The 12,909-nt window shown below is 46.2% G+C and overlaps 1 protein-coding gene across 9 annotated transcripts in view; it reads left to right on the top strand.

Annotated features, from left to right (window-relative positions):
- Nucleotides 1-12,044, top strand: part of LOC311515814 (uncharacterized protein) — a 37,840-nt gene extending 25,796 nt beyond the window's left edge. For 5 of the 9 annotated variants that reach the window (XM_084619169.1, XM_084619173.1, XM_084619171.1 and 2 more), the window contains one exon: nucleotides 8,502-12,044. In XM_084619169.1, the coding sequence (XP_084475295.1) occupies nucleotides 8,502-9,874 (1,373 nt within the window). In that variant the 3' untranslated portion in view covers nucleotides 9,875-12,044. Of the gene's footprint in view, nucleotides 1-8,498 lie in introns of all 9 variants that reach the window. The other 4 variants (XM_084619167.1, XM_084619174.1, XM_084619172.1 and 1 more) reach the window with 1 other exon arrangement.
- Nucleotides 12,045-12,909: the final 865 nt, after the last annotated feature.

Raw genomic sequence — 12,909 nt, 5'->3', positions numbered from 1 at the left:
AAGATATATATATACATAGAGAACATGAAAAAATGGGTGTTGCCATACCCACTATAACGAGAGTGATCAGTTAAGGTGAGCTATTATCAGTAGGGGGAAAAACATTTTTTCATTTTCTTTGTGTGTGTATATATATATATATATCTCTTCCTTCTGTATTTTCGACTGCATGCATCCAATGAAGTGGGTTTTAGCCCACAAAACTTATGCTCAAATACATTTGTTAGTCTCTAAGGTGCCACAAGTACTCCTCGTTCCTTTCCTTATGATTCCCAAGATTCTGTTAACCTTTCCGGCGGGTAGTGAAGACTTGCCCCAAATGTATGGCAGTCATGACAACCTTCCTTCGTCGGAGATGGATACAAGTATACCCATATCTCAACAACTGGCTCATCCGTGGTTGCACCAAAGAACAGGTGCAATCCCACCTTCAACTGGTCAAGGACACGTTTTGTCAATTAGGCCTCCTCCTCAATGTGGCAAAGTCAGCTCTAGAGCCAACCCAGAGAATAGAATTCATTGGGGCGGTCTTAGATTCCATGCAGGCCCGAGTCCTGCCGGACGCTCATTTCTAAGCTTTGTCGGGCCTCATCCGGAGCCTTCAAAGCTTCCCAACCTCAACGGCAAGAACATGCTTTAGTCTTCTAGGGCACATGGCTTCCTGCACATACGTGACCAGGCATGCCAGATTACGGCCCTGCCCGCTTCAAGCCTGACTGGCATCAGTCTATTGCCCAGGTCACGACAGCCTGAACCTGGTGGTCACAGTCCCGGAAAAGGTCCTGGCCTCTCTCCACTGGTGGCTAGACCCCAGTGCAGTATGCAAAGGAGTCCCCTTCCACATCCCTCAGCCCTCCTTGTCCCTCGTCATGGACGCATCAGCTCTGGGATGGGGCGCACATCTCGGGGACATCCAGACGCAGGGTCTGTGGGCCCCATCCAAGCGCTTTCTCTCCATATCAACATACGGGAGCTGATGGCAGTGCATCTTGCGTGTCAAGCCTTTCGGGAGCGGTTGCATGGAAGTTGTGTGGCAGTCCTCACAGACAACACCGCAGCCATGTTCTACATCAACAAGCAAGGGGGGGCCCATTCCTCCCCCCTCTGTCAGGAGGCCATTCGGCTGTGGGAGTTCTGCATAGCACACTCCACTCACCTGGTAGCATCTTTTCTCTCAGGGGTCCAGAACACATTGGTGGACCACCTCAGCAGGTCCTTCCAATCCCACGAGTGGTCACTCCATCCCAATGTCATCCACTCCATCTTCCTAAAGTGGGGGTTTCCCCAGCTCAACCTGTTTGCCTCACGCAGCAATCAGAAGTGCCTAGCGTTTTGCTCCCTCCAAGGCCGCTCCCCGGGCTCTCTCACAGATGCCTTCCTACTCCCATGGACAAGCCGATTGTTTTTCTCCTTCCCGCCATTTCCCCTTGTACACAAGGTCCTGCTCAAGGTGCGCAGGGACAGAACCCGGCTGATTCTGGTTGCCCCAGCGTGGCCCAGGCAATATTGGTATACCACACTATTGGAGATCTCGGTGGACGCCCCGGTTCCGCTGCCTCTTTTTCTGGACTTGATCACTCAGGATCACGGCTGCCTCTGTCACCCAGACCTACGATCCCTCCACCTCACGGCATGGATGCTGCATGGCTGAGCCACTCAGAGCTCCTCTGTTCTCATTTGGTGCAGCAGGTTTTGTTGGGTAGCAGGAAACCTTCCACTTGGGCCACATATATGGTTAAATGGAAGCGATTCTCATGCTGGTGCTCTCACCGTGGCACCCCCACCCCCCCTCCAAGCATCCATGCCTCTCATTTTGGACTATCTCCTGAGCCTGAAACAGCAGGGCCTGGTGATGTCATCCATCAGGGTCCACATGGCAGCCATTTCGGCTTTTCACCGGGAGCGAATGGCTGATCTGTCTTTGCCAACCCCATGGTCCTTAGGTTCCTTAAGGGCCTGGACCGTCTCTACCCACAGGTATGGCAGCCAGTCCCCACATGGGACCTTAACCTGGTCCTCTCCGGGCTTATGGGGGCCCTGTTTGAGCCATTGGCCACCTGTTTCTTCCTATACCTCTCTTGGAAAATGGCTTTCCTTGTCACTATCACATCGGCGAGGCGTGTATCCAAGCTCAAAGCTCTTACCTTGGAACCACCATACACGATCTTCCATAAGGACAAGGTGCAGCTACGACCTCACCCGGCCTTTCTTCTCAAGGTGGTATCGACCTTTCATATCAACTAGGACATTTTTCTCCTTTTTTTTAATCCAAAACCGCATGCTACTCATCAGGAACAACGGCTACACTCCCTCGATGTTCGTAGGGCCCTTGCCTTCTACATCGAGCATATGAAGCCGTTCAGGAAAATGACCCAGCTCTTCGTCGCGGTGGTGGACTGGATGAAGGGCCTCACAGTCTCCTCCCAGCGGATCTCGTGGATCACTTCCTGTATCTGTGCTTGCTATGATCTGGCCAGTATTCATAGAATCATGGAATCATAGAATATCAGGGTTGGAAGGGACCCCAGAAGGTCATCTAATCCAACCCCCTGCTCGAAGCAGGACCAATTCCCAGTTAAATCATCCCAGCCAGGGCTTTGTCAAGCCTGACCTTAAAAACTTCTAAGGAAGGAGATTCTACCACCTCCCTAGGTAACGCATTCCAGTGTTTCACCACCCTCTTAGTGAAAAAGTTTTTCCTAATATCCAATTTAAACCTCCCCCACTGCAACTTGAGACCATTACTCCTCGTTCTGTCATCTGCTACCATTGAGAACAGTCTAGAACCATCCTCTTTGGAACCCCCTTTCAGGTAGTTGAAAGCAGCTATCAAATCCCCCCTCATTCTTCTCTTCTGCAGACTAAACAATCCCAGCTCCCTCAGCCTCTCCTCATAACTCATGTGTTCCAGACCCCTAATCATTTTTGTTGCCCTTCGCTGGACTCTCTCCAATTTATCCACATCCTTCTTGAAGTGTGGGGCCCAAAACTGGACACAGTACTCCAGATGAGGCCTCACCAATGTCGAATAGAGGGGAACGATCACGTCCCTCGATCTGCTGGCTATAACCCTACTTATACATCCCAAAATGCCATTGCCCTTCTTGGCAACAAGGGCACATTGCTGACTCATATCCAGCTTCTCGTCCACTGTCACCCCTAGGTCCTTTTCCACAGAACTGCTGCCTAGCCATTCGGCCCCTAGTCTGTAGCAGTGCATTGGATTCTTCCGTCCTAAGTGCAGGACTCTGCACTTATCCTTATTGAACCTCATCATATTTCTTTTGGCCTAATCCTCCAATTTGTCTAGGTCCTTCTGTATCCTATCCCTCCCCTCCAGCGTATCTACCACTCCTCCCAGTTTAGTATCATCCGCAAATTTGCTGAGAGTGCAATCTACACCATCCTCCAGATCATTTATGAAGATATTGAACAAAACCAGCCCCAGGACCGACCCCTGGGGCACTCCACTTGACATCGGCTGCCAACTAGACATGGAGCCATTGATCACTACCCGTTGAGCCCGACAATCTAGCCAGCTTTCTACCCACCTTATAGTGCATTCATCCAGCCCATACTTCCTTAACTTGCTGACAAGAATACTGTGGGAGACCGTGTCAAAAGCTTTGCTAAAGTCAAGAAACAATACATCCACTGCTTTCCCTTCATCCACAGAACCAGTAATCTCATCATAAAAGGCAATTAGATTAGTCAGGCATGACCTTCCCTTGGTGAATCCATGCTGGCTGTTCCTGATCACTTTCCTCTCATGCAAGTGCTTCAGGATTGATTCTTTGAGGACCTGCTCCATGATTTTTCCAGGGACTGAGGTGAGGCTGACTGGCCTGTAGTTCCCAGGATCCTCCTTCTTCCCTTTTTTAAAGATTGGCACTATATTAGCCTTTTTCCAGTCATCCGGGACTTCCCCCGTTCGCCATGAGTTTTCAAAGATAATGGCCAATGGCTCTGCAATCACAGCCGCCAATTCCTTCAGCACTCTCGGATGCAACTCGTCCGGCCCCATGGACTTGTACACGTCCAGCTTTTCTAAATAGTCCCTAACCACCTCTATCTCCACAGAGGGCTGGCCATCTCTTCCCCATTTTGTGATGCCCAGCGCAGCAGTCTGGGAGCTGACCTTGTTAGTGAAGACAGTGGCAAAAAAAGCATTGAGTACATTAGCTTTTTCCACATCCTCTGTCACTAGGTTGCCTCCCTCATTCAGTAAGGGGCCCACACTTTCCTTGGCTTTCTTCTTGTTGCCAACATACCTGAAGAAACCCTTCTTGTTACTCTTGACATCTCTTGCTAGCTGCAGCTCCAGGTGCGATTTGGCCCTCCTGACTTCATTCCTACATGCCCGAGCAATATTTTTATACTCTTCCCTGGTCATCTGTCCAACCTTCCACTTCTTGTAAGCTTCTTTTTTATGTTTAAGATCCGCTAGGATTTCACCATTAAGCCAAGCTGGTCGCCTGCCATATTTACTATTCTTTCGACTCATTGGGATGGTTTGTCCCTGTAACCTCAACAGGGATTCCTTGAAATACAGCCAGCTCTCCTGGACTCCTTTCCCCTTCATGTTAGTCCCCCAGGGAATCCTGGCCATCCGTTCCCTGAGGGAGTCGAAGTCTGCTTTCCTGAAGTCCAGGGTCCGTATCCTGCTGCTTACCTTTCTTCCCTGCGTCAGGATCCTGAACTCAACCAACTCATGGTCACTGCCTCCCAGATTCCCATCCACTTTTGCTTCCCCCACTAATTCTACCTGGTTTGTGAGCAGCAGGTCAAGAAAAGCGCCCCCCTAGTTGGCTCCTCTAGCACTTGCGCCAGGAAATTGTCCCCTACGCTTTCCAAAAACTTCCTGGATTGTCTATGCACTTCTGTATTGCTCTCCCAGCAGATATCAGGAAAATTGAAGTCACCCATGAGAATCAGGGCATGCGATCTAGTAGCTTCCGTGAGCTGCCGGAAGAAAGCCTCATCTACCTCATCCCCCTGGTCCGGTGGTCTATAGCAGACTCCCACCACTACATCACTCTTGTTGCACACACTTCTAAACTTAATCCAGAGACACTCAGGTTTTTCTACAGTTTCGTACCGGAGCTCTGAGCAGTCATACTGCTCCCTTACATAGAGTGCTACTCCCCCACCTTTTCTGCCCTGCCTGTCCTTCCTGAACAGTTTATAACCATCCATGACAGTACTCCAGTCATGTGAGTTATCCCACCAAGTCTCTGTTATTCCAATCACGTGATAGTTCCTTGACATCACCAGGACCTCCAGTTCTCCCTGCTTGTTTCCAAGGCTTTGTGCATTCGTATATAAGCACTTGAGATAACCTGTTGATCGCCCCTCATTCCCAGTATGAGGCAGGAGCACTCCCCTCACAGACATTCCTGCCTGTGCTTCCTCCCGGTATCCCGCTTTCCCACTTACCTCAGGGCTTTGGTCTCCTTCCCCCGGTGAACCTAGTTTAAAGCCCTCCTCACTAGGTTAGCCAGCCTGCTGGCAAAGATGCTGGCAAAGATAGACCGTCTCTGCCCAGCACTCCTCCTTCATGGAACACCATCCCATGGTCAAAGAATCCAAAGCCTTCTCTCCGACACCACCTGCATAGCCATTCGTTGACTTCCACGATTCGACGGTCCCTCTGACCCTGCCCCTCACCACTCGCTCTACAAGGGCTCAGGCCTCCTTGGCGGCTTTCCTGGCCCAGGTTCCAATCCAGGAGATCTGTAGAGCTTCTACTTGGTCTTCAGTATATACTTTTGCCTCTCGCTGTGCCATCATCCGGCAAGCCAGAGATGATGTGGCATTTGGTAGAGCAGTCCTACAATCTACGGTACTTCACTCTGACCCCACCGCCTAGGTAAGGCTTGGGAGTCACCTAATTGGAATCGATATGAGCAAGTACTCGAAGAAGAAAAGACAGTAACTCACCTTTGTAACTGTTGTTCTTCGAGATGTGTTGCTTATATCCATTACAAACCTGCCATCCTTCCCCTCTGTCAGAGTAGCCAGCAAGAAGGAACTGAGGGGGTGCTGGGTCGGTTGGGGTATATATCTAGCACCATGACGGTGCCACTCTGGGGGCTCCACAGCCAACCCACTGGGTGTTGCTAGGGTAGAAATTCTCCAACGGCCATGCACATGGCGGGCGCACACCTAATTGGAATGAATATGAGCAACACATCTTGAAGAACAACAGTTACAAAGGTGAGTAACCATCTTTTCTTTTTTTAACCCAGTTATAGTCTTGGCCTTCACAACGTTCTCTGGCAAAGAGTTCCACAGGTTGACTGTGCATTGTGTAAAGAAATACTTCCTTTTGTTTTAAATCTGCTGCCTATTCATTTCATTTGGTGACCCCTAATTCTTGTGTTATGAGAAGAATATGGAAGTGTTACTTACTCCATTTTCTCCACACCAGTTATGATATTTTTAAGGTCAGGCTTGACAAAGCCTTGGCTGGGATGATTTAATTGGGGATTGGTCCTGCTTTGAGCAGGGGGTTGGACTAGATGACCTCCAGAGGTCCCTTCCAACCCTGATATTCTATGATTCTATGATGTTATAGATCTTTATCATATCCCCCCTTAGTCGTCTCTTTTTCAAGCTTAAAAGTCCCAGTCTTTTTAATCTCTCCTCATACGGAAGCTGTTCGATACCCCTAATCATTTTTGTTGTCCTTTTCTATACCTTATCCAATTCCAGTATATGTTTTTTGAGATGTGGTCACCACATCTGCACACAGTATTCAAGATGTCGGCATACCATGAATTTACATAGAGGTGATTCCCAACATTCTGTTAGCTTTTTTGACTGCCGCTGCACATTGAGTGGATGTTTTCAGAGAACTATCCACAATGACTCCAAGATTGTCTTGATTACAAGTAGATAGCCTTGATTAAATTTCAGTGCCTTTTGTTACATTGTAATGGGTCATACCCAAGTTAGCTATTCTGTTGTTGTCACACCCCACCGGGAGCTTTTTTCATTGGTCACAAGCTAACAGTTGTTAACTCAAAACAAGAATGCCCATGCATCTGTGAGTCATCCTTTTATCCAGTTTGGGCCTCTGAACTTATCTTCATGTAACAGGTGATCATCAGGCAATGGTTTCTCCTCCAGGTACAGCTTCCATAGGTTTCCTGTGGAGATGAGAATTTGCCTCTCACCCCCCCCCCAAGTTTTTCTTAGAAATCCCACTTAATTTTGTCTAGCACATTGTTTCAAAGAGTCCTTTGAAGCTGATAACACTTCCTAGGGTTTATATTGTCCAGTTCTTCTCCCTGGAGATGTTACAGACCATCCCACAGTAATACATACACACTCATATTTTTAATACAGTGAACACCTAGGATACTGAAATTTAATTCAATAAAGTTTGACTTAATTCAGTAAGGGTGGTCCAGGATATTACAGGAAATTGCCATCTGTGTCACACCAATTTCTATCTGTATCTGACTCTTGTCTTATTCTTAGATTGTCAGATCTTTGGGGCAGAGACAGTTTTTTGTTCTGTGTTTGTAAAACATCCAGCTGAATGGGATCCTGGTCCCTGACTATCACTACCAGATGCTACAGTAATTGAAATAATAAAATGATGATAATGGGGGGGTCTTGATAGTGAAAGGGAGGGTGTTAGAGAGCTGGGGAGAGGAAGATTTGGGGCAAAGAGCTCATGTGGGCCAGGAGGGCTGGGGGCAGTGGTAAGGGGTGGGGACAATGTTCTTTGTAGACATGACACAGTTAAATCCTTCATAAGAAGAGTGTCCTGCACCTTTGAACACCTGGGGAGCTGGCCCCAGGAGTTTACTGCTTTAAAATGGGCTGTGGTTAAAATAACAGAACTTTTTGTGTGTGTGATGAGTGTCCCATGAGTTCACCTGATCTCATTTGTCTTCTTTCTCCTGAGCAGTGTTTCCTGTTTCCAAACCTCATGTCATCTCCCAGCTGGAACAAGGGGAAGATTGGGGATTGGTCCTGCTTTGAGTTGGGGATTGGTCCTGCTTTAAGCAGGGGGTTGGACTAGATGACCTCCTGAGGTCCCTTCCAACCCTGATATTCTATGATAAGAGCCATGGGCCCCAGATCTCCAGGGCTCAGAGGAAAGAGAGTTCCTGAGAGGAAGCTTCATAGGTGAAGGATCATTAAACCAACTCTGGCTGAAGAAACAGCTGGGATTCCCAACAAAGACCTTGTGAACTCTTTGAGTTCAGGATTGTCCCCAGCAGGTGTCATATCCTTAGGGTTGATATTGCTCAGAGCCTCCAACCCATCCTGACTAACTCCTGGCAGTAACTCCCTCCCCAAACTCCCATCTCCCTGTATGTTTGGATGGGAACTAGATGCAGAATTAACCCCCTCCTCTCTCCCCCTTGGGGAAGAGTTTGGGGAAATTCAGTCCCTGATTTTTTTCCCATCTCCACCTGTTCTTTTGGTTTGTTCTCTCCTTTACTGTTCCTGTTTCCAAGGTTTTTCTTTCTCTGTCCCAGCAGATGATGGGATGGTGAGTGAGACCATGGAGCAGAATCCTCATCAGGAAGTTCACAAGCAAGTGGAATCACATGGGGTGTTATTGCAAAGATGCAAAGGGAGTGTGTCCAGGAGATGTGAGCAGGGAAAAACCTGTGAGAGTCAGCACAGGCCAGAGAAGTGGCAGGGAAACCAACCAGCGCAGAAGGTTGGTAAATCTGTTAATTATCAGGGAACTCTCAAAGGCCTCAAGGAAAGCATGGCCCAGCAGGGAATCCCCAAGGGAGAGAGAAAGAACACATGTGTTGATTGTGGGGAAAAGTTCAGTAGGCGCTTACAGCTTATTACACATCAGAAGACCCACACAGGGAAGAAACCCTATGAATGCTGTGAGTGCAGGAAAACCTTCACTGATAGTGCAAACCTTATTAGACATCAGAGGATCCACACAGGTGAGAGACCCTATACCTGCTGTGAGTGTGGGAAAAGCTTTGCTTGGAGATCAAGCCTTATTACACATCAGAGGATCCACACAGGGGAGAAACCCTATGAATGCTGTGAGTGCGGAAAAACCTTCAATGATAGCTCACACCTTATTATACATAAGAGGATTCATACAGGAGAGAGAAATTACACATGCGTTGATTGTGGGAAAAAGTTCAGTAGACGCTCAACCCTTATTACGCATCAGAGGATCCACACTGGGAAGAAACCCTATGAATGCTGTGAGTGCAAGAAAACCTTCATTGATAGCTCAAATCTTATTAGACATCAGAGGATTCACACAGGAGAGAGGCCCTATAAATGCTGTGAATGTGGGAAAACCTTCACTACAAGCTCACTCCTTATTACACATCAGAGGATCCACACATCAGAGAAACCCTATGAATGCTGCAAGTGTGGGAAAGACTTTTCTTCAAGCTCATACCTTATTACACATCAGAGGATCCACACAGGGGAGAAACCCTATAAATGTCTTGAGTGCGGGAAAACCTTTGCTTGGAGCTCATACCTTATTATACATCAGAGGATCCACACAGGGGAGAAACCCTATAAATGTTTTGAGTGCGGGAAAACCTTTGCTGTTAGCTCAAACCTTGTTACACATCAGAGGGGCCACACAGGAGAGAGAAATAACACATGTGTTTATTGTGGGAAAAAGTTCAGTAGGCGCTCAACCCTTATTAGACATCAGAGGAGCCACACAGGAGAGAGACCCTATGCATGCTGTGAATGTGGGAAAACCTTCACTCGGAGCTCACACCTCATCAGGCATCAGAGCATTCACACAGAGGAGAAACCCTATAAATGCTGTGAATGTGGAAAAACCTTCAATCGGAGCTCAAACCTTATTAGGCATCAGAGGATCCACACAGGGGAGAAACCCTATGAATAAGGATAAGATTTGGTCATGGATTCCATGACTTTCCAGGACCTCCGGGGTAGGGCTGGAGCAGCTGTCAGCCGCGGGGCCCCCACTAAACAGCTCATCAGCCAGCCAGCCTTCTGGAACAGCGGGCTGGAGCAGCTGCACTGTTCTCCCCCCACCCCCTGGGTTTTTTAGTAAAAGGGACAGGTTGTGGCTTCCATAAATTTTTGTTTATTGCCCATGACCTGTTCCTGACTTTTACTAAAAATACCTGTGACAGAATCTTAACCTTACCTGTGAATGCTGTGAGTGTGGGAAAACCTTCACTCAGAGCTCACAAATTATTACACATCAGAGGATCCACACAGGGGAGAGACCCTATGAATGCTCCGAGTGTGGGAAATTCTTCCAGCAGAGGTCCGCCCTTATTTATCATCAGAAAAGTTGCAAGGGAGATAAACACCATAAAAATTTTGTCTAGGGCTGAGAAAATATTTTGTTTTCCTTTTGCTAATTCCCACGTAGTGAGCTTTAAGGCAGCATTTGTGTCACCATGGCCTCTCAGCTCCCTCAGCTGAGTAGTCTGCTTTTCCCTTTTGCAGCTCACCCTTCCTTGGGGTGAATCCCAGTCCTTTTCATCAAATGCTTTGTCCTATGTCATAGAAGTGTATGTCCCTCCAACAGGAATGTCCTTCAGCCCCAGGTAGGGGGACCAAGAGTGACCTCAACTAGGTACATGGAGGTTAAATCTACCTGGGCCTTGACTCCACTAGTATTTTCCATGGAGTTAGCTACCTTGAGGTAGCTATCCTGTTGTAAAAGCAACTATTTTTTCAGTAAAGAAAATAGCCCATTTATAGTGGCCATGGTAATTTAGCCCTGACATAACCTCCATTGCTTTTCCTAGCCTAAACAAATTTGGAGAATTACATTTATCCTTTTCCTCCCACTGCAAAGCGATTGTTAGTCATCAAGTTACACTGGGTTGTGTTCAATAGCAGTTGTTATTGTACCATTTTTCTCATTTTAAATATATTTAAATATAACAAAGAGAAAGGACCAGGATTGGGGATAGGGAAAAAAGTGTTTTTTCAACCTCTGTGGCACCTGAAGTAGTGAGTCAGAGGGATTCCCACCTTCTGAATTACCCCAGCAGTATTTCCTCTGTGCCATGTAGAATTTATCTTCTCCACATTCTATACCTCCACTTCTCAATGTGTCATATGATTCAGTGTTCTCAGCCTTCTGCTTGGGAATCAGTTTTTTTCTTTCATCCTAAAACATAGTAATTTAGGGTCTGAGATGAAAGTGTCAAAGATCTGGAAGGGGAATTTGAATGGATCTCAAACATAGTGTGATCATTTTGTAAGCCATAGGCCTAGCTAGCATATTCTTGGCTGTAATGCAAGAAACCTAGAGGCAACATCCTGTATGTTGAGTTAAGGCAAATTTGCATACATATATTTGGGACCTTTAGCCTATATAAATGATAATAAGCTAATGCATAAAGTGTGTTTGTGTGTGTATATATATATATGTTTGTGATCTTTAGCATAGATAAGTGAGGAAACATTAAGATAGAGGGCTACCTAAGTTCATGTCCTCTATAAACTTAACAGGTACACCACAGAGAACATGGAAATAACTTGTTAGGCCAGAAATAAGAGATAAGAATGAGCTAAGTGTCATTAATAGGTATGAATATGTCATTAATTCACACGAACATGCCAGCCTATAGGGTAAATGTACTTTGATTTTTGTGGGTAAGGAAATTAAGTTTGGACATGGAAGGAGGGCACCTGGTGCTCAGGCTCTATAAGAGGGGCAACCTACCATGTTAAGTTAGCCTTATAGCTTCTATAGTCTTAGTCTTATAGTTCTCTATAGTTCTTAATTCTTAAATTAGTTGGGTCAAACTCTATTAGATTATGATGTCTTTCTATAGCTTTTAGTGCTCTAGCTTCTCCTAAGCTCTTCACCTCCCACTCGAGAACTGGGGAACCTGGAAATCAGACTCTTTTGGCATGCCAGAGGTAAGGCTGGTCCTTTGTCTCTTACCACCAGGTTATCTAAAAAGCTTTAAAATATATAATACCAGATGTGCCACTAGAAGAATATTATTTCCTTTGTAATTCTGATTGATTATTATCTATTTTATTATTATTCCATTTCATCTCAATAAAAGTCTTTAAGGTTATATTTTCTTCTCTGTGTGAGTGTCCTTCTCAAACCTGTGTACCCTGATTCTGGGACAAGAACATTATTATCTTCTGATCAGAGTAATTGGTGAGCCTATAACCATATTATATAAACAATAATGTTAAGCTCCTAAAAATCAGGCAACAGGCTGGTGAGCCAGCCAGGAAACTCAAGGAGTGTGTGGCAGGAATTTTCAGGAATTCTAGGTGTTTCTAGACACCTAGGAGGTTCACCTGAGGCAAATTAGAGTTAGAGAGCAAAAGAGAGCAGAAAGCTATGTGTGTGTGACTTTGTCTAACAGACTACCTTGGAGCACAGGAAACCTTATTTCCTTTGGAAAAAAAACAAAACAATGAGGAGTCCTTGTGGCACTTTTGAGACTGGCAAATTTATTTGGGCATAAGCTTTCATGGGCTAAAACCCACTTCATCAGATGCATGGAGTGGAAAATACAATAGGCAGAATATATATATACACACAGTACATGAAAAGATGGGAGTTGTCTTACCAAGTCGGGGGTCAGTGCTAACGAGCCAATTCAATTTAAGTTGGAAGTATGCAGTTCTCAACAGTTGACAAGAAGAAGTGGAAATCAGTGTTGTAATGTTAATGAGGCCTATGGAAACAAGATGGCCCATTTCAAACAGTTGACAAGAAGCTGTGAGTATTTAGCATGGGGAAATTAGTTTTTGTAAAAACAACGAGGCATACTTGTGGCACCTTAAAGACTAACAAATTTATTTCATTTTTGTAGTGACCCATCCACTCCCAGTCTTTATTCAGGCCTCTGACAATCTGTTTCTTCACTTCACGAGGTGGAATTCCACCCAGATTTCAACAATTTCCACCCCACCATCAACCTC

Source organism: Lepidochelys olivacea (genome assembly GCF_965140295.1).
Source record: "Lepidochelys olivacea isolate rLepOli2 genome assembly, chromosome: 2".
NCBI classification, from domain to species: domain Eukaryota; kingdom Metazoa; phylum Chordata; order Testudines; family Cheloniidae; genus Lepidochelys; species Lepidochelys olivacea.
Note: the sequence above shows the minus strand (reverse complement) of the source record. Positions and strands in the feature narration are given on the sequence as shown.